General features: G+C 44.7%; 2 protein-coding genes across 6 annotated transcripts in view; one reads left to right on the top strand and one right to left on the bottom strand.

Annotated features, from left to right (window-relative positions):
- The first annotated feature begins 248 nt into the window (after window positions 1–248).
- LOC129835352 (INO80 complex subunit B-like) lies at window positions 249–5803 on the top strand. Of its 2 annotated transcripts, none has more exons than XM_055900969.1 (5): window positions 249–806; window positions 2079–2352; window positions 2632–2774; window positions 4372–4550; window positions 4765–5803. In XM_055900969.1, exons 1-5 carry the CDS (start codon window positions 764–766, stop codon window positions 5230–5232), a joined length of 1107 nt encoding a protein of 368 aa, XP_055756944.1. In that variant the 5' UTR covers window positions 249–763; the 3' UTR covers window positions 5233–5803. The 2 variants fall into 2 exon arrangements, with proteins under 2 accessions (XP_055756944.1, XP_055756943.1); XM_055900968.1 differs by having other exon boundaries at window positions 2632–2786.
- intu (inturned planar cell polarity protein) overlaps window positions 5796–21625 on the bottom strand; it is a 51627-nt gene continuing 35797 nt past the window's right edge. For 2 of the 4 annotated variants that reach the window (XM_055900965.1, XM_055900963.1), the window contains exons 11-17: window positions 21166–21405; window positions 20659–20873; window positions 17031–17340; window positions 12624–12718; window positions 12206–12395; window positions 9363–9505; window positions 5796–6933 (exon numbers count right to left, since the gene is read on the bottom strand). In XM_055900965.1, the coding sequence (XP_055756940.1) occupies window positions 6822–6933; window positions 9363–9505; window positions 12206–12395; window positions 12624–12718; window positions 17031–17340; window positions 20659–20873; window positions 21166–21405 (1305 nt within the window). In that variant the 3' untranslated portion in view covers window positions 5796–6821. The remainder of the gene's footprint in view (window positions 6934–9362; window positions 9506–12205; window positions 12396–12623; window positions 12719–17030; window positions 17341–20658; window positions 20874–21165; window positions 21406–21625) is intronic. The other 2 variants (XM_055900967.1, XM_055900964.1) reach the window with 1 other exon arrangement.

Genomic DNA, 21625 nt, shown 5'->3' with positions numbered 1-21625 from the left:
TGTAGATCTTACAGTGAAATGCTTACTTACAAGCCCTACATTACCCAGGGGTCAAAATAATAATATAATTTTGAGATTACTGTACAAGTAATTATACGTAAATCAACTAACTGCATGATGGGAAAAAAATTAAAAGAATCCCTGATAATAAAATCGTAACAAATGATCTCCGATAATTTAATACTGAACGTAACAGTCAAGGCTAGACAGTACTTCCACCGCCGCACCGGTGGGTGGCGGCAGCGTACCCGAATACACGTAAATAATCGTATTGAAACCCGCGAGGGAAATATTCCCTTGCTGCTAGCACGTAGCTAGCTAGCTATTTGTTTTGATTTCTCGGGCTTGTGTATTTTCAAATAATAACTCAGTCATTACTGTCCCGTTTGTACAAATAACTAGCAACTTAACCGAAGGAAAGCAGCTGCATCCGCACCATGAATCATTGATTTGTGAGCAACTAATTTATCTAAAGGCTAATGTTAGCTACAGTAGATAGCTAATCATTCCAGCTAGCTAGTCAGTTGTTATTTGTCACATCAAATGTGCTTGCAACTGCGTTAGCTAGCAAAGTAGAATATTTGCAATTTACCAGGCTATCAAATCGTGTGAAAAATCTCGAGTAGGTTGCTCGTGTGTCGAGAAGCTATCGCGTTTGATAACACGACTTTTCCGCATATAGCTAGATCAAGGCCAACGACCTTGCTGTGATGTAAACTTGCAAAACGCCTTTGCTTGTTTTGATTTACATATAGTCGTTTTAATGGGGAAAAGGAAAGACATGATCCACCCAAGGTTTCTTTTAGGTAAGTTTTTTTTTTTTTTTTTTACTGTTGATGTTATGCTCCCATGACGCAAGCATGGCTGCTTTTCTTTTAGTCCCCACCCCCTCTCCCTGTTACTGATCTAACCTGTAATCATCTGGATACAAATGCCTGGTTGGTTGTTTGTGAATTGAAGATTTGACACCATCATATTCACTTGCCATAAGAAGCCATTAGGAACTGTCCAGAAGCCACTAGTCATTATTTTGAGTCATACATGGCATTATAATAATATTATATGCCATTTAGCAGACACTGTTTAGTCGACTGGTCAATAGGCTGTTGGTCGCCCGATATTTCCTTAGTCAAGCAGTCGCAAAAAAATCCATGGTGCACAAAACACCTGTCTGATTAGCGCCTGTCTCAGTGGACTAATCCATTGCGGAGGTCATGGGGATGGCACAGTCCATCACTCTAAGAGAAAATGTATGCTTGATCCGAAAATGTGGTCGGAGGCGCCATATTGATGGTGTGACGCAATTGCGGGGAGGTATCAACACAAACTCACTTCCTTCACAACAGCTCTGCATCATATTGTGATCTAAAAGCACCTGTTTGGTACCCGTGGTGTGTTACGTGTTTGGAGTTGGTTATAACCAATTTATTGATGTGATTATGATAGGTCCTATTAGATAGGTCAGACCCTATTAGTCAAGTGCATGCAATGCATACATGTTTCACATAAAGAGAGAAGGGGTTGAGGGAATAGGGAATGATGTTCCTAAACAAATTAGGTATTTTTTGCCATTGGGCTACCCCTTGAGTCATTTGTGTGTCTTAGTTATTTCATCATACACTGCGCTTAAAGCATCAGACAAGCTCAGTGCATATAGTTGATTTATTCATACACATGGTGTGTGTCTATATATGAAAAAAATACATGTTTTAAAATTATGACCAGTTTGGTCTAAAGAACAGAGCACTCTTTTCTTTTCTTTTTTAGTCGTGGACAACCATGCATACATTTTTCTGATGGGTGTCCCCAGCAGAAATCAAACCCACGATCCTTGGTGTTGCAAGCGCCATGCTCCACCAACCTAGCCCATAACACCAGTGGAGGCTGCTGAGGGGAGGGCGGCTCATAATAATGGCTGGAACGGAGTGAAACCATTCCACCTTTTCTGCTCGAGCCATTACCTCGAGCCCGTCCTCCCCAATTAAGATGCCACCAACCTGTCAACAACAATTCTAAATAGGCTTGATTGTCTTTCTATCTATTTTGTCTACATCTTTATTGGTTATCTGTGACTACAGGTGATGGAGACCACCTGGGGTTACACAGCCTACATAGGAGGAAACACAAGAAGCATAAGAAGCACAAGAAGAAGCATCACCGTGACGACGGGCACAGCTCCTACTCCGAGGCCCTGGAGTCATCTTCTGGCATCCTGGTCAAGCCCCCCACACAGCTCCGACTCAAGCCCCCCACGCAGCTCCGACTCAAGCCCCCCACGCAGCTTCGACTCAAGCCCCCCACGCAGCTCCGACTCAAGATCAAACTGGGAGGCCAAACGCTGGGGACCAAAAGGTGAGACCTCGCTGGCTTCTACTTTAAGAGTGACACAGAGACCACTGAGCTTAACAAGGGTGAGTTTCTCAGAAAACATAAAGATCATGGTTTGCCCATTGCCTACCAATGGTTTTAACATGGTCTTAGTGCTAAAGATAATCTTTATATTTTGGAGAAACTCACCCTGGGCCTAATCAGTTCTTATTGACTTCTGATACAAAATATAGGTCCAGCGTTCACGTGACCTGAAATTCTAACCCCATTCTCATTATCTCTCCTTTTTTTTTAATGAACCAGTGTGCCAACATTCAGTGTGGTCCCCGGTGTAGCCCGCTCCCCGTCTCCTCTGATGATCGTGGACGATGATGACGACTCAGATGATGATGACGATGAGGAGCCCTCTGAGGGCGTCCCACTCGAGCAGTACCGGGCCTGGCTTGGTGAGTGCCAAGGTCTGTCTCTTACTCTCATCATGTCCAATCAATATAAATGTAATTTCCTGTTTAAACTGATTGATTTACTATACACAGTGCCGTTAGAAAGTATTCATACCCCTTGACTTATTCCACATTTTGTTGTGTTACAGCCTGAATTCAAAATGTATTAAATTTAAAAAAATCTCACCCATCTACCCAATAATGACGAAGTGAAAACATGTTTTTAGAAATGTTTGCAAATTTATTGAAAATTAAATACAGAAATATCGTATTTACATAAGTATTCACACCCCTGAGTCAATACATATTAGAAACACATTTGGCAGTGATTACAGCTGTGAGTCTTTCTGGGTAAGTGTCTAAGAGCTTTCTACACCTGGATTGTGCAACATTTGCCAATTTATTATTTTCTGAATTCTTCAAGCTCAAATTGGTTGTTGATCATTGCTAGACAACCATTTTCAGGTCTTGCCATAGATTTTCCAGCAGATTTAAGTCAAAACTGTAACTCGACCACTCAGGAACATTCACTGTCTACTTGGTAAGCACTCCAGTGTAGATTGTCCTGCTGAAAGGTGAATTCATCTCCCAGTGTCTGATGGAAAGCAAACTGAACCAGGTTTTCCTCTAGGATTTTGCCTGTGCTTAGCTCCATTCCATTTCTTTTTTTATCCTGTAAAACTCCCCCTTACTTAGAGATTACTAGCATATCCATAACATAAGTCGCTCTGGATAAGAGCGTCTGCTAAATGACTTAAATGTAAATGTAAATATGGAGAGTGGTACTCAGTAATTTGTTGTATTGGATTTGCCCAAAAACATAATATTGCATTCAGGACAAAAAGTTACTTGCTTTGCCACATTTTTTTCAGTATTACTTTTTTGCAAACAAGATGCATGTTTTGGAATATTCTTTATTCTGTACAGGCTTCCTTCTTTTCATTCTGTCAATTAGGTTAGTATTGTGGAGTAATTACAACGTTGTTGATCCAGCCTCAGTTTTATCCTATCACAGCCATTAAACTCTGTAACTGTTTTAAATTAACCATTGGCCTCAAGGTGAAATCCCTGAGTGGTTTCCTTCCTTTCTGGCAACTCAGTTAGGAAGGACACCTGTATATTTGTATTGACTGGGTGTATTGATACACCATCCAAAGTATAATTAATAACTTCGCTATGCTCAAAGGGATATTCAATGTCTGCTTAGATTATTTATTTTTTTACCCATCTACCAATGGGTGCCCTTCTAAGCGAGGCATTGTAAAACCTCCCTGGTCTTTGTCGTTGAATCTGTTTGAAATTCTCTGCTGGACTGAGGGACCTTACAGATAATTATATGTGTGGGGTACAGAGATGAGGTAGTCATTCAAAAATCATGTTAAACACTGTTATTGCACACAGAGTGATGAGTCCATGCAACTTATTGTGATACTTTTTAAGCACATTTTTACTTCTGAACTTATTTAGGCTTGCTTTAACAAAGGAGTTGAATACTTATTGACTGAAGACATTTCAGCTTTATTTGTGTAAACATTTGGATCGCAGTCATGTCATTCTAATATCTTGACCATGCACTTTTCTTTCTGTTTCTTGTCTCTAGATGAGGACAGTAACCTGGACCCGTCTCCTCTGCCAGACATGGACTCTGACTCCCTGGGAGGACTGGGGGGGCCGGTGGACGAGGAGGAGAAGTGGCTGGACGCCCTGGAGAAAGGAGAGCTCGACGACAACGGAGAGCTGAAGAAGGAGGTCGATGAGTCACTCCTCACAGCCAGACAGGTAACAGGGTCCGTCCGGACAGGCCTAGGCTAGTCTAACATGTAGAGTTCTGAGTTTTTCCTCCACCATGTGATTTAAGGTTACGATATGACCTGCGAAATTGCTAGTGGTTAAAAAGTTGGAAGGTTACAGAAATTATCTAACCCTATAGATTTAGGTCTACATCCTACTGTACCTGACTGTGCATTTGTGTGTGTGTGCTTCTGCCTTACAGAAAGCCCTCCTGCACAAGCAACAGAACCAGCCTCTCCTGGAGCTGCCCATGGGCTACAAGGAGAAGGAGATGACCGCTGAGATGATGCAGAAGAGGGAGGAGCGCGCCCGCAAGAGGCGCCTGCAGGCTGCCAAGAAGGCAGAGGAGAACAAGAACCAGACCATTGAGAGGCTCACCAAAACCTCGAAGGCCAAGATCAAGAGCATGAGGGAACGCAAGTCCAAGCAGGCCCAGTGTCCCATGGTCCGCTACTGCGACTCGGCCCAGGGAATGGGGATTTCCTTTCCCAAGGGGGTGCTAGCCCCCACTCCTGCTCCCATGTGCCCCCCTCCACCGGCACCGGTAGGGTGCGGAGTAAACGGGTGCAGTAATCTGAAGAGGTACTCGTGCTCCAAGACAGGGATCCCTCTCTGTAGTCTGGAGTGCTACAAGAAGAATCTGGTCCTTGTTGTGGAGAGCGCCATTTGAACTTGACCTCTTTGGAAGGTTTCGGCTTGCTGGCCGTACAGACTCTAGGGATAAATCAAAGGACAAGGTGGATATTTTTTATTTAGCAGATTATAAAAATGCATTTTTTTGTTGTTGACATGTCCAGTAATTGGTCATTTCCTCTGCATTTCTGGTGGCAAACTAATGACATAATTATGTGTACTTACAAAAGAGATGAATGTTGTTCAAATCAATGCATCAGTCAAATGTAGCCCTGATAACACGCATCATTATAATGGAGGCTACAGCCCCATTAGCCAGTTTGTATTTCATTTCTAGATCCTGTTTGTGGTAGTCCACGTGATGTAGATTGTATAAGAATTTAACAAGGTAACCTTGTTCTGTGAAATGAATCAGCTGAAGTAAACCAGCTTTTTCCTAAAATTACAAAGTGCTCTTTTGCCTGTTGATCATGAAGGACTTTCATTTGTGTAAATATATCGTTAATGGTTTTGTATTCATTTAGGAAGCTGTAAAGCACTGTATAGTGTCATGTTAACATGTTACACACTGTTTGATAAATGGAGAAAATTACACCAGGAAACCAAAACAGGTTTTTATTTTAATTAACAGACTCAAAGGTGCATTTGTATCACAAATGATTTGACTTCTATACAAAATACTGTACATCTTAAATACAATACCCTCCCCACAATCAACAACATATAGGAATTTAACTCCACTTAAGGCTGTTGCCATGCCAACGTGGAGAGGCTAGCAGGCAAGAACAGTCACATTATTTGGTCAGGCATACTTTAAGTGAACAGCAATGTCAGAATCACTAAACTAGAATGAGATTCTATTTCTACGGTCAGAGCAGAAGCAAAATGCTTTCGCTGCAGTCACATCAGCCTGTTTTCTGAGGTATTATTGAGTTTAGTGGCTTGTCCTACCTTCCACACTCTCATGGCACACTATTCCCTACAAAGTGCACTACTTTTGACCAGATTCAAAAGCTGTGCACTCAATACGGAGTAGGGTGCCATTTCGGACAGAAAATTGTTGCATCCAGTAAACCCAGGGCTTCGTTCAGTAGGCAAGTGTAGTGGGACGTTACAGATAGAAATGCCATGAATAGAGCTGACGTGATTCCTTACAATTATATTCTACATATCAGAGGTGTGTTTTTTCTATTTAATATATTTCTATCTGAATGTTCCACAGCGTTGTGCCCTGCTGAATGCAGCCCTGCTGTTCCACTGGAGCTGGTCCAAGTCTAACAGAGAACAACCTTGGTCTTTCCTTTTATCTGCTGTCAGGTGATCAATGTCTGTTTGGAACAAGACAAGTCTTAGTTCCCGCAATATCTCAGACAGACAGTAAGCAGGCGTTGAGGTCGACTATGAAATGTTGAATACCAGGGTCGTGTTCATTAGGGTGTACTGTTGTAAAATATTTTGTGACGGGAAACAAACAAGCGGTTCTTATTGGAGTTCAGGTAGCCCCTCCCTGTTTCTATCAGTTTTCTCCCATTTGATGCCTAATGAAAAGAACCCAGGGTTGTGCACCGCTGTCTGTAGGTAGTAGTGTTATCAGAGTTCATTAAGAGACTGTTGGCAGACGGCTCGTCACAAGGCCAGGCCGAAAGATAGGCGGAAGGCCATCTCAACGGGAACCTCTGCCACGGAGTCATGAAAACACACATAGAATTCCTGAGGGACGGGTTCTAGAAGCATCCGGCTGGAACACAGAGAGAAAACAGAGCTTTAAAGTGAGAAAGAGGAGGAAAATGGCAGAGTGGGTTTCTGGGGCATCCTAATAATATCTACATTCTCCTGAAGTGTGCACCTGTTCACTTCCCTTCATGGATTTTAAAGGAATTGACTGGTATATGGAAACACCCTCTAGCCCATGCCTCCACCAATCCAATGCTTTTCATTTTGTGGGGAATAGTGAACGAGTGCACACTTCAAGAGGAAGGAGATATTATTGAGCCGCACCCAAGGTAGAGGAGCATAGGTAGGCAGGACATTTAATTGTTAAGTGATTAAAAAAAATCTAACAGCTCTAGAGGTCAGGAGAGTAGGCAATACAGGACCATCTTGATAAATGAAGATCTCTCTGCCCAGTATGTGTCTAACTGCCACTGAAACCTAGAACCCAGCTGTTACATGGTGATCTGCTACTCCAAGCCTCTCACTCAAAGTTAACTCCAGTGTTTTACTTCCCTTCTTTACTCTACCACCCAGACAGTTTTACTTCCCTTCTTTACTCTACCACCCAGACAGTTTTACCTCCCTTCTTTACTCTACCACCCAGACAGTTTTACTTCCCTTCTTTACTCTACCACCCAGACAGTTTTACTTCCCTTCTTTACTCTACCACCCAGACAGTTTTACTTCCCTTCTTTACTCTACCACCCAGACAGTTTTACCTCCCTTCTTTACTCTACCACCCAGACAGTTTTACTTCCCTTCTTTACTCTACCACCCAGACAGTTTTACTTCCCTTCTTTACTCTACCACCCAGACAGTTTTACTTCCCTTCTTTACTCTACCACCCAGACAGTTTTACTTCCCTTCTTTACTCCACCACCCAGACAGTTTTACTTCCCTTCTTTACTCTACCACCCAGACAGTTTTACTTCCCTTCTTTACTCCACCACCCAGACAGTTTTACTTCCCTTCTTTACTCTACCACCCAGACAGTTTTACTTCCCTTCTTTACTCCACCACCCAGACAGTTTTACCTCCCTTCTTTACTCTACCACCCAGACAGTTTTACTTCCCTTCTTTACTCTACCACCCAGACAGTTTTACTTCCCTTCTTTACTCTACCACCCAGACAGTTTTACTTCCCTTTTTTACTCTACCACCCAGACAGTTTTACTTCCCTTCTTTACTCTACCACCCAGACAGTTTTACTTCCCTTCTTTACTCTACCACCCAGACAGTTTTACTTCCCTTCTTTACTCTACCACCCAGACAGTTTTACTTCCCTTTTTTACTCTACCACCCAGACAGTTTTACTTCCCTTCTTTACTCTACCACCCAGACAGTTTTACTTCCCTTCTTTACTCTACCACCCAGACAGTTTTACTTCCCTTCTTTACTCTACCACCCAGACAGTTTTACTTCCCTTCTTTACTCTACCACCCAGACAGTTTTACTTCCCTTCTTTACTCTACCACCCAGACAGTTTTACTTCCCTTCTTTACTCTACCACCCAGACAGTTTTACTTCCCTTCTTTACTCTACCACCCAGACAGTTTTACTTCCCTTCTTTACTCTACCACCCAGACAGTTTTACTTCCCTTCTTTACTCTACCACCCAGACAGTTTTACTTCCCTTCTTTACTCTACCACCCAGACAGTTTTACTTCCCTTCTTTACCACTCAGATAGACCTCTCTCCCTGAGGGCCACCTGTAGTCTCTCTCTCACACACACACACACACACACACACACACACACACACACACACACACACACACACACACACACACACACACACAGCCCTCCCAAACCCAGGAGCACGTCCAAAATCAACAGCACGTCCAAAATCAACAGCCCGAGACAGAACCAAAGTGCTATCAGTCATTTCTACAAGGACAGACCACCATCCCTACACTACAAACCCTACATTCATTCATAAAGACATCACTCATAATGCTGCCAACACACACAAATCCATAACACTGACCCTGTATAGCAACAGAGGCTAAATAAATATCATAATGGGAGACTCAATCATATACAGTGGCGTTGGGTGGGCTGTCACACTATGTAAGCACAGACACAGTTGGCTTTGTCTTAATTGGCACCCTATTCCTCAGTACACTGAGCTGCTCTGGTCAAATCTAGTCTACAGCATATGGAGAATAGTGTACGTGAGAAGATAAAGTGTTTCCTCATATAGTATATTGGCTAGATCTCTAAATTGTGCACTACATAGGGAATAGGGTGCCATTTAAGATCTGACTAGAAACACTTTGTTCTCTCACGTACACTATTCACCATTTACTGTACACTACATATGAGCGGAGCGCCCTAGTGTGCACTATATAGAATAGGAAGCCATTTGAGATGGCAGTATTGACTCCTCACACATTTTAAATAGTGCACTACATAGGGAACAGGGTACCATTTAGTATTTTTTACTGTCATATACCCTATCACCCAGTAGGTCATGGTGGGAGCAGGCTTCCTCTGGTCGGTCCAGTTCTCAGGTTTACACTGGAACAGAACCCCGTGTTCCTTCACTGGGCCCAGCCCATGGGTCCTCTGGGGTCTGTCATTACCCCGCCTACCCTGCTAACAGAGATAAACACACATTTATATAGAGAGAGAAGTCTATGATTTTATACATAAACACTACCTTTGTTATTACAACTCTAGTCTCGCATTGCCATACATCCCAAAAATCATCGTTATCATACCTCCAAGGAGAATTTTGTATTGCAAAAACAGTTTGAATTGTTTGCTGGCTCCCAACTGCAAGATAATATTTTTTTGGTAGAATATATTTATTGGCATTTCTTTTTTTTTTTACAATTTAACAATCATCAAAATATGACACAGACAATGCCCCGTTATTCCTCAACTGCAAGATTTTGATAGGATGTTAGATTTCAAGAACCCTCCCCCACACACCCATAGAAGGGTGTGTTCTGTGTGTCACTGTTTCCCGTCTGGGTAGTTGTTCCCTATGCTAGTTTCAAGTGCTATTTTTTAAGTTATCAAGTGTGGCCGACAGTCTGTGATTTATATATATTGAAATTGAGAGTGGATTACGCTGGTAAAGTCAAACGTCCTAGCACGTTCTAAACCGGGATCGAACCAGGGTCTGTAGTGACGCCTCTAGCACTGAGATGCAGTGGCTTAGACCGCAGCGTGCTACCACCAAATATATTGTAAAGATTGTCCATTATTTTGTTTTTGTAAGGACCAAAAAAACAGATGCAATGGGAGAACCTATTCAAGTAAGTAAATACATTTTTTAAATGTTAAAAACAATGTATTATTAGCTAGCTAGCTGGCTACAGTAGGCCACTTTGCAGGCTAACTCGACTGAGCTGCTATCTAGCTAACTTTCACACTGTTTAGCTAAGTTAATTAAATGTCATCAGCTAGCTAAATTCCTATTAGATCGCTATCTTGATGTAATCATTGTAAATTAAAAACAGTCTCCAAATGCATTTGTAGATAACAGCCATGGGAGAGGGTGAAATTGCAGCTCCAGCTGTCAGTAAAGGCTACTGGATAGGGCAGGTAATTTTGTGGCAGGAAAATATTATCCTGTTCCAGTCCCTAGAGAGGACAACTTTGAGGAGAGAGAGATAATAGCAACATAATATTCAGTATTGTCTAATATGAGTATTCTGAAGCCTGTTTCTTTGTGATGTTTTCTGTCCACAGATATGGAAAGCTGTGAAAGCATGTTTGCAGATGAATAGAGTTCCAATGAATATCCCAAGAGACTAAGGGTATATCCTATATGTTAGCAAATGTTGTATACAAAAATACAGTAAGAAAACACACACAATGTATAAACCTATTAGAATTGGAGCAGGCCAATCCTGCTAGAGGTCTCTGGGTGTGCAGGGTTCTGTTTCAGCCCAGCAATAACACACCTGATTCTACATATCAAATCTAATGAGTTGATAATCAAGTGTGCTATTGCTGGGTTCGAATAGAAGTCTGCTCACCCAATAGATCAGGGATCAGTGGAGCAAGATTGGCCACCGCTGGTATAGGGGATGAGCATTACAGGTAACATTGTATTTAAAACATTTGAATATATATTTTTAGCTTACGGCACCTGGTATTCCCAGGCGGTCTCCCATCCCAGTACTAATCAGGCCCTGAACAGGTGTGTTCCGCTACTTCTTATCACACTGCTCGGTTAACCCGCAGCGATCTAATAGAAAGTTAGCTAGCTGATGACATTGAATGAATATAGTTTAACAGTGTGAAAAGTTAACTAGATAGCAGCTCAGTTGAGTTAGCCTACAGCCGCAACAATGTGTCGGAGGAAACACCGTTCGACTGACGTCTGGGGTCAGCTTGCAGGCGCCCGGCCCAGTCACAAGGAGTCGCTAGAGCACGATGTGCCAAGAAAAGCCCCACCGGCGAAACCCTCCCCTGCCCCGGACTGCGCTGGGCCATCCTATGGGGCTCCTGGTCACAGCCGGTTGTGAAACAGCCTGGGATCAAACACCAGGCTGTAGTGGCGCCTCAGCACTGTGGTCATTCATTCATTTTAGCAATGTTACATGCAAAATGATTGCAGTTGTTCCCATAGATAGACAGCACATGGTAGCTCTATGTATCACTGACCCTGTATAGGCTAGCGACTGGGCTAACACAGCTAACCTTTTAGGTCAATAATATGCTGTTTTTATAAAAAATGTGTAGGCTTTATAATCGTGAGAGAAATGTAACTAGCTAGTTAGTTATACCTAGGTAGCTTACATGGTTAGCTGACTTATTAACACGAACCGCATTGTGGCTAGCTATTTATTGTCCCTCATGCTTTCCAGCCAAATACATCAACATTTAAAATATTGATATGGTCAGCATTGTAGGCCATTTCTCCCCTCTTGCAGCAGCTTTAGCTCATCTCGAAATAACAGAGAAATGTTGTCCCTACGTCACTAATTTGATTGGTTTGATGTGTTGCGAGGCGTCACTGATTTACAACGGTTCCGACCCCTCTCTAGATGATTTCTGTCATGGAACTTCCCCAGGCTTCCCATTTTAGGGATGCCTCGTTCGCGACGAGGCTATTACAACTCAGACACATTGTTACATATGAGGATGTGTTGTGTGTGTGTGTGTGTGTGTGTGTGTGTGAGAGAGAAAGAGTGTGTGTATGTGTGTGTGTGTGTGTGTGTGTGTGTGTGTGTGTGTGTGTGTGTGTGTGTGTGTGTGTGAGAGAGCATGCGCACGAGTGTGTCTGGGTATGTGCGTGCATGTGCATATACACACCCGTGTGTGTGTTTTGTATCTCACCCTGGACGGTAGACTCTGCTGGAAGGTGGCCCGTATGGAGAGGCAGCAGTGGTGGAAGTTACGTATGAGCTGAGGGTGGATGGAGCCGCTGAGCTTGGCCAGCTCCCTGTGTGTCGGAGCTATGAAGATACCCTGTACTGTCTCCATCAGCACATAGTGGAACAGAGTGTTCTCTGCCCCAGATGTCAACCTGGGAACACAGCACAGAGAGAGAGTGTGGAATGGGATAGAATAGTAGAGAATGGATGGAATAGAAACGGATGGAATAGAATGGATGGAATAGAAAATAATGGAATGGAATGATAGAGAATGGATGGAATGTAATAAAAAAATGATGGAATGAGATGGAATGGGACGTTAGACCATTATTACAATAAGGATAAACTAACTTATAACATTGTTGGCCTGTTTCACTCACTTAATGGTGTGGTACATCTCCTCTGTCTCTCTCTCTGTCAGACTCTTCTTCAGGGTGCCCAGGTAGAATGGGTTAGGGTGCTTCATCTTGGGAATCTAGGGGGACAAATATACAACAAAAAATCCATTGGTAAATGACAAAAGCCATAGATTCCCACGCATACTGTGCTCACTAAAAACTATCCTTTCTCCTAGTTGTGTATGCGTGTCTACCCAATGTAATGTATCAAAGTCATACATACATCCGGTTTGGGGCGAGCGGTCGCATTTGCATTCGCTCTGCATTCGCTCTGCAGGTAGTATAACTTTTATAACTTTTCATTACATTTCATTATAGTACAACGATTTAATTTGTCCAACCTTAGCAATTTCTTCTTAACTAGCTACATAGCCGTCTGTGTATCAAAGATAACTGCGTAATTATCGTATTTCGTCGTCTCGTTGTCCACTGCTATCTGCCCAGCAGCTAGCAAACGTCCACCGTCTACCGAATAGTAGTATAACTTTTCATTACATTTCATTATAGTACAACGGTCTGATTTTCATTTTCATTACAGTACAACGGTTTGATTTGTTTGATCTTAGCTAGCTACATAGCCGTCTTTTATCAAACATAATTGCGTCGTTATTGAGGTTCGCTAGCGAGCTATTTTCGTTCGAAATTAACGCAACGTAGCCAACACTGCTAGCTAGCCAGCTTGCCACCGAAGAGCATTGTAGAAACGATTACAATACAACGGAACGACTTGTTTTGTGTAGTGTTAGCTAACTACATAGTTTTCTTTGCTAGCTTTGTATCTAAGATAATTGTGTAACTCTGAGTAATTATCGGTTAGCTAGCCAGCTAGTTTCGCCTGCCGCGCTGCCGTCCTCCTACCTAGCCAACACTGCTAGCTAACACTGCTAGCTAGCCAACTTCTACCGAATAGCAGCACTGTAGAAACTTACATTACAACGGAACGACTTGATTAGCGTAGTGTTAGCTAGTTGTCTTTGCTGTCCTTGTATCCATGATAATTGTGTAGTTTAGAGAAACTTAGAGAAACTGTCGAGGTCACCTAGCCAGCTTCACTTTCAACAACGCAGCTACTGCTAGCCAGGCTACTTCACCAGCCAGCAGTACTATATCATTTTAGTCAATAAGATTTTTAATTTTATTGATTTTTTGCTACGTAAGCTTAACTTTCTGAACATTCGAGACGTGTAGCCCACTTGTCATTCTAATCCCCTTTGCTTTAGCGTAGCCTCTTCTGTAGCCTGTCAAATATGTGTCTGTCTATCCCTGTTCTCTCCTCTCTGCACAGACCATACAAACGCCTCACACCGCGTGGCCGCGCCCACCCTAACCTGGTGGTCCCAGCCCGCACGACCCACGTGGAGTTCCAGGTCTCCGGTAGCCTCTGGAACTGCCGATCCGCGGCCAACAAGGCAGAGCTCATCTCAGCCTATGCGTCCCTCCAGTCCCTCGACTTCTTGGCACTGACGGAAACATGGCTCACCACAGATAACACTGCTACTCCTACTGCTCTCTCTTCGTCTGCCCACGTGTTCTCGCACACCCCGAGAGCTTCTGGTCAGCGGGGTGGTGGCACCGGGATCCTCATCTCTCCCAAGTGGTCATTCTCTCTTTCTCCCCTTACCCATCTGTCTATCGCCTCCTTTGAATTCCATGCTGTCACAGTTACCAGCCCTTTCAAGCTTAACATCCTTATCATTTATCGCCCTCCAGGTTCCCTTGGAGAGTTCATCAATGAGCTTGATGCCTTGATAAGCTCCTTTCCTGAGGACGGCTCACCTCTCACAGTTCTGGGTGACTTTAACCTCCCCATGTCTACCTTTGACTCATTCCTCTCCGCCTCCTTCTTTCCACTCCTCTCCTCTTTTGACCTCACCCTCTCACCTTCCCCCCCTACTCACAAGGCAGGCAATACGCTTGACCTCATCTTTACTAGATGCTGTTCTTCCACTAACCTCATTGTAACTCCCCTCCAAGTCTCCGACCACTACCTTGTATCCTTTTCCCTCTCGCTCTCATCCAACACTTCCCACACTGCCCCTACTCGGATGGTATCGCGCCGTCCCAACCTTCGCTCTCTCTCCCCCGCTACTCTCTCCTCTTCCATCCTATCATCTCTTCCCTCTGCCCAAACCTTCTCCAACCTATCTCCTGATTCTGCCTCCTCAACCCTCCTCTCCTCCCTTTCTGCATCCTTTGACTCTCTATGTCCCCTATCCTCCAGGCCGGCTCGGTCCTCCCCTCCCGCTCCGTGGCTCGACGACTCATTGCGAGCTCACAGAACAGGGCTCCGGGCAGCCGAGCGGAAATGGAGGAAAACTCGCCTCCCTGCGGACCTGGCATCCTTTCACTCCCTCCTCTCTACATTTTCCTCTTCTGTCTCTGCTGCTAAAGCCACTTTCTACCACTCTAAATTCCAAGCATCTGCCTCTAACCCTAGGAAGCTCTTTGCCACCTTCTCCTCCCTCCTGAATCCTCCTCCCCCTCCCCCCCCCTCCTCCCTCTCTGCAGACGACTTCGTCAACCATTTTGAAAAGAAGGTCGACGACATCCGATCCTCGTTTGCTAAGTCAAACGACACCGCTGGTTCTGCTCACACTGCCCTACCCTGTGCTTTGACCTCTTTCTCTCCTCTCTCTCCAGATGAAATCTCGCGTCTTGTGACGGCCGGCCGCCCAACAACCTGCCCGCTTGACCCTATCCCCTCCTCTCTTCTCCAGACCATTTCCGGAGACCTTCTCCCTTACCTCACCTCGCTCATCAACTCATCCCTGACCGCTGGCTACGTCCCTTCCGTCTTCAAGAGAGCGAGAGTTGCACCCCTTCTGAAAAAACCTACACTCGATCCCTCCGATGTCAACAACTACAGACCAGTATCCCTTCTTTCTTTTCTCTCCAAAACTCTTGAACGTGCCGTCCTTGGCCAGCTCTCCTGCTATCTCTCTCAGAATGACCTTCTTGATCCAAATCAGTCAGGTTTCAAGACTAGTCACTCAACTGAGACTGCTCTTCTCTGTATCACGGAGGCGCTCCGCACTGCTAAAGCTAACTCTCTTTCCTCTGCTCTCATCCTTCTAGACCTATCGGCTGCCTTCGATACTGTGAACCATCAGATCCTCCTCTCCACCCTCTCCGAGTTGGGCATCTCCGGCGCGGCCCACGCTTGGATTGCGTCCTACCTGACAGGTCGCTCCTACCAGGTGGCGTGGCGAGAATCTGTCTCCTCACCACGCGCTCTCACCACTGGTGTCCCCCAGGGCTCTGTTCTAGGCCCTCTCCTATTCTCGCTATACACCAAGTCACTTGGCTCTGTCATAACCTCACATGGTCTCTCCTATCATTGCTATGCAGACGACACACAACTAATCTTCTCCTTTCCCCCTTCTGATGACCAGGTGGCGAATCGCATCTCTGCATGTCTGGCAGACATATCAGTGTGGATGACGGATCACCACCTCAAGCTGAACCTCGGCAAGACGGAGCTGCTCTTCCTCCCGGGGAAGGACTGCCCGTTCCATGATCTCGCCATCACGGTTGACAACTCCATTGTGTCCTCCTCCCAGAGCGCTAAGAACCTTGGCGTGATCCTGGACAACACCCTGTCGTTCTCAACTAACATCAAGGCGGTGGCCCGTTCCTGTAGGTTCATGCTCTACAACATCCGCAGAGTACGACCCTGCCTCACACAGGAAGCGGCGCAGGTCCTAATCCAGGCACTTGTCATCTCCCGTCTGGATTACTGCAACTCGCTGTTGGCTGGGCTCCCTGCCTGTGCCATCAAACCCCTACAACTCATCCAGAACGCCGCAGCCCGTCTGGTGTTCAACCTTCCCAAGTTCTCTCACGTCACCCCGCTCCTCCGCTCTCTCCACTGGCTTCCAGTTGAAGCTCGCATCCGCTACAAGACCATGGTGCTTGCCTACGGAGCTGTGAGGGGAACGGCACCTCAGTACCTTCAGGCTCTGATCAGGCCCTACACCCAAACAAGGGCACTGCGTTCATCCACCTCTGGCCTGCTCGCCTCCCTACCACTGAGGAAGTACAGTTCCCGCTCAGCCCAGTCAAAACTGTTCGCTGCTCTGGCACCCCAATGGTGGAACAAACTCCCTCACGACGCCAGGACAGCGGAGTCAATCACCACCTTCCGGAGACACCTGAAACCCCACCTCTTCAAGGAATACCTAGGATAGGATAAAGCAATCCTTCTGCCCCCCCCCCCCCCCCCTTAAAAGATTTAGATGCACTATTGTAAAGTGGCTGCTCCACTGGATGTCATTAGGTGAATGCACCAATTTGTAAGTCGCTCTGGATAAGAGCGTCTGCTAAATGACTTAAATGTAAATGTAAATACAGCTGATGGAACCTTAGCAAGGGGGAAGGTTATGACGATACCTTGAATATACCTCCACTGGCTCCACTCCCATCAGATCCACCAGAACCCAGCGAGTCTCTCCGCCCGTCCAGCTTCCGGGCTGAGTCCGGGGTGGAGTGTGGACTGAGCCCTGTCTGCCCTCCTACACCCCCCTCCGTCTGTCCCTCGCTCCCACTGTCCGACTGACTCCTCTGGGGGCTAGGTCTCCGGGCACCCCCTCCGAAGAGGCTCCTGCCCACTCCCTTCCCCCCTCCTTGGGTGGAGGACGGTGGCTTCACAGCCCCAGCCAGCTTACTGAGGACAGGGGACGATGCAGCCATGGTGTCCAACCTGAGGACCACAATGGAAGTAAGTATTCTGACCTTTTTGTCTCATCCTGGAGGATTTTATACCAATGTCGGATCTTAATTTGATCACCCTTTCGCAGGATAACTTCCTTACAATGCAGGAAATGTAAAACTTGTAGTGTACAGTGCATTTGGAAAGTATTCGGACCCATTCACTTTTTTCACATTTTGTTACGTTACAGCCTTATTCTAAAATGTATTAAATAGTTTTTTTTTCCTAAAAACAATACTCGATAATGACAAATCAAAAAAAAGTTTTTTTGATTTTGTTTTGCAAAAAAAACTGAAATATCACATTTACATAAGTATTCAGACCCTTTACTCAGTACTTTGTTGAAGCACCTATGGCAGCGATTACAGCCTCGAATCTTCTTGGGTATGATGCTACAAGCTTGGCACACCTGTATTTGGGGAGTTTCTCCCATTCCTCTCTGCAGATCCTCTCAAGCTCTGTCAGGTTGGATGGGGAGCGTCGCTGCACAGCTATTTTCAGGTCTCTCCAGAGATGTTCGATCGGGTTTAAGTCCAAGCTCTGGCTGGGCCACTCAAGGACATTCAGCTTTGTCCCGAAGCCACTCCTGCGTTGGCTTGGCTGTGTGCTTAGGGTCGTTGTCCTGTTGGAAGGTGAACCTCCGCCCCAGTCTGAGGTCCTGAGCGCTTTGGAGCAGGGTTTATTCAAGGATCTCTCTGTAATTTGCTACATTCATCTTTCCCTCATTCCTGACTAGTCTCCCAGTCCCTGATGCTGAAAAACATTCCCACAGTATGATGCTGCCACCACAATGTTTCACCATAGGGGTGGTATTGGCCAGGTGATGAGTGGTACCGGTTTTCTTCCAGACATGACACTTGGAATTCAGGCCAAAGAGTTCAATCGTGGTTTCATCAACCAGATAATATTTTTTCTCATGATCAGAGTCCTTTAGGTGCCTTCTGGCAAACTCCAAGCAGGCTGTCATGTACCTTTCACTGCAGAGTGGCTACTGTCTGGCCACTCTACCATTAACTTCTTATGTCTGGGGGCAGTATTGAGTAGCTTGGATGAATAAGGTGCCCAGAGTAGACTGCCTGCTACTCAGACCCAGTTGCTAATATATGCATATTATTAGTAGAGCTGGATAGAAAACACTCTGAAGTTTCTAAAACTGTTTGAATGATGTCTGTGAGTATAACAGAACTCATATGGCAGGCAAAAAACCTGAGAAAAAATCCAACCAGGAAGTGGGAAATCTGAGGTTTGTAGGTTTGCCTTTCCAATATACAGTGTCTATGGGGTCATATTGCACTTCCTAAGGCGTCCACTAGATGTCAACAGTCTTTAGAACCTTGTTTGACGCTTCTACTGTGAAGGAGGGGGGAATGAGAGCTGAATGAGTCATGGGTCTGCCAGAGTGGCATGAGCTGATCACGCGCGCTCACGTGAGAGTTAGCTCTGTTCCATTGTATTCCTACAGACAAAGGAATTCTCCTGTTGAAACATTATTGAAGATTTATGATAAAAACATCCTAAAGATTGATTCTATACTTCGTTTGACATGTTTTTACAAACTGTAATATGACTTCTCGTCTGAACTTTCACCTGGACTTGCCCGCGCGTCGTGAGTTTGGATTGTGTACTAAACGCGCAAACAAAAAGGAGGTATTTGGACATAAATGATGGACTTTATCGAACAAATCAAACAATTATTGGGGAACTGGGATTCCTGGGAGTGCATTCTGATGAAGATCATCAGAGGTAAGTGAATATTTATAATGCTGTTTCTGACTTCTGTTGACTCCACAACATGGCGGATATCTGTATGGCTTGTTTTGTTTTCTGAGCGCTGTACTCAGATTATTGCATGGTGTGCTTTTTCCGTAAGGTTTTTTTAAAATCTGACACAGCAGTTGCATTAAGGAGAAGTGGATCTAAAATTCCATGCATTACAGTTGTATCTTTTATTTTTGTTTATTATGAGTATTTCTGTAAATTGATGTGGCTCTCTGCAAAATCACCGGATGTTTTGGAACTACTGAACATAACGCGCCAATGTAAACAGAGATTTTTGGATATAAATATGAACTTTATGGAACAAAACATACATGTATTGTGTAACATGAAGTCCTATGAGTGTCATCTGATGAAGATCACAAACAGTTAGTGATTAATTTTATCTCTATTTCTGCTTTTTGTGACTCCTCTCTTTGGCTGGAAAAATGGCTGTGTTTTTCTGTGACTATGTACTGACCTAACATAATCGTTTGGTGTGCTTTCGTCGTAAAGCCTTTTTGAAATCGGACATTGTGGTGGGATTAACAACAAGTTTATCTTTAAAATGGTGTGAAATACTTGTATGTTTGAGGAATTTTAATTATGAGATTCCTGTTGTTTGAATTTGGTACCCTGCACTTTCACTGGCTTGCTGTCAAATCGATCCCGTTAACGGGATCTTAGCCCGTCTCAGCCATAAGAGGTTTTAAGGCCTGATTGGTGGAGTACTGCAGAGATGGTTGTCCTTCTAGAAGATTCTCCCATCTCCTCAGAGGAACTCTGGAGCTGTCAGAGTGACCATCGGGTTCTTGGTCACCTCCCTGACCAAGGCCATTCTCCCCCGATGGCTCAGTTTCTTGGTGGTTCCAAACTTCTACCATTTAAGAATGATGGAGGCCACTGTGTTTTCTGGTACCCTTCCCCAGATCTATTTCGACCTCATGGCTTGGTTTTGCTCTGACATGCACTGTCAACTGTGGGTTTACCACAGGTGGACTCCAATCAAGTTGGAGAAACATCTCATGGATGATCAATGGAAACAGGATGCACCTGTGCTCACATTTTGAGTCTCATAGCAAAGGGTCTGAATAGCTATGTTAATTCTGTTTTTTTAAAGTTTAATACATTTGCAAAAATGTCTAAAAACAAGTTTTCACTTTGTCATTATGGGGTATTGTGTGTAGATTGATGAGGGAAAAAAAGTATTTAATCAATTTTAGAATAAGGCTCTAATGTAACTAAGTAGAAAAAGTGAAGGGGTCTGAATACTTTCCGAAAGCACTGTATTTGAGGTTAAAAAAGGCTTCTGAAGTTTGTAATTTCCACTTTGAAATTTCAGACTTGATTTTCCCTTACAAAAAGGTATCAACCCTACAAAAATGTCAATTAATTATAATTCACATTTCCTGTTGCTGCAAACTTATTTTCCAGGTGTAGCAAACTGGCTCAAATTAAGATCCTAAATGTGTATGTGTGTTTTACTACTAAACTAAGTTTAATTTGTTGTAAAGTATTAAACAAACTAAACTTAACTATTAAACTAAAACTAACCTGTCACGGGCAGAGGAGGGGAGGAACCAGTCAGCACAAGACAGGCAGGGTGTGGGCGGGGCGGCCAGGCGCTCCTCCATCCCTACTTCCAGCCCCTCCAGCTGCAGGAGGGTGGCCTTGACCTGGTCCACGTACACACAGTCTGGTCCCGGGGCCCCCAGGGCAGGGGACGCACAGCCCCCCGCCTCCAGGAGGACGCACTGCATGAAGTGCCTCTGGGGGAGAAGGAGAAAGAATGTGTGGGTTCACAGAAGTGTCTGGGAGGAAAAGGGTCAACTCACTCACAGATGGAAAAGATTGATAGGAGTCTAAGTGTATAATGGCAGCCATTTTGGTCAGGGGTCAAGTCTAACTGGATTAAGATGCATTTCTTATTTTTAGTAATGCAGAAGAAAATAATGTGTTTCTAGAATGAAAGCTTTCCAGACCAAGATGGCTGTCCTTTTAATAGTGTTGCCGGGATACCAATGTCCATTCGTAGTGTTCTATTTAATACTACGATCTTACCAGTCCCACTATGAGCAGGAAGTAGCGTCCCTGTGGCTGGCAGTAGCCTGGCCTGGTACAGTGGTTGTTATTGGTCTGTGTCTGTGGGTTCTGGGTGCGATGTCGTGGGAACACCTCTCTCCAGATGACCAGCTGGCCCACGCGCTGCTCTGCTGCCAGGGGGAGGAGACAGTAGTGCTGGCAGTACAGACAAACATCCAGCAGGTCCTCCTTGGGGAGGTGGTTGGCTATCAGGTAGCCCTGTAGAGACACAGAGAACACACACCCATAGAAACAAACACACACACACACACACACGTAGTCAAACAGAGAACACACACACACAGGAACGAAAGAACGCACACACGCGCACACACACAGATAACCCAATAAATATAAAATAGTGTTCATATTTTTAGTAACACAGGTTGCCTGATCTTATTAAAGAGCCACACATTCTCTACACTTAAGGTGATGGGGA

The sequence above is a fragment of the Salvelinus fontinalis genome, chromosome 36 (assembly GCF_029448725.1).
Source record: "Salvelinus fontinalis isolate EN_2023a chromosome 36, ASM2944872v1, whole genome shotgun sequence".
Taxonomy (NCBI): Eukaryota; Metazoa; Chordata; class Actinopteri; order Salmoniformes; family Salmonidae; genus Salvelinus; species Salvelinus fontinalis.
The sequence above is the reverse complement of the archived record's forward strand: the minus strand, read 5'-3'. Positions and strand labels throughout refer to the sequence as shown.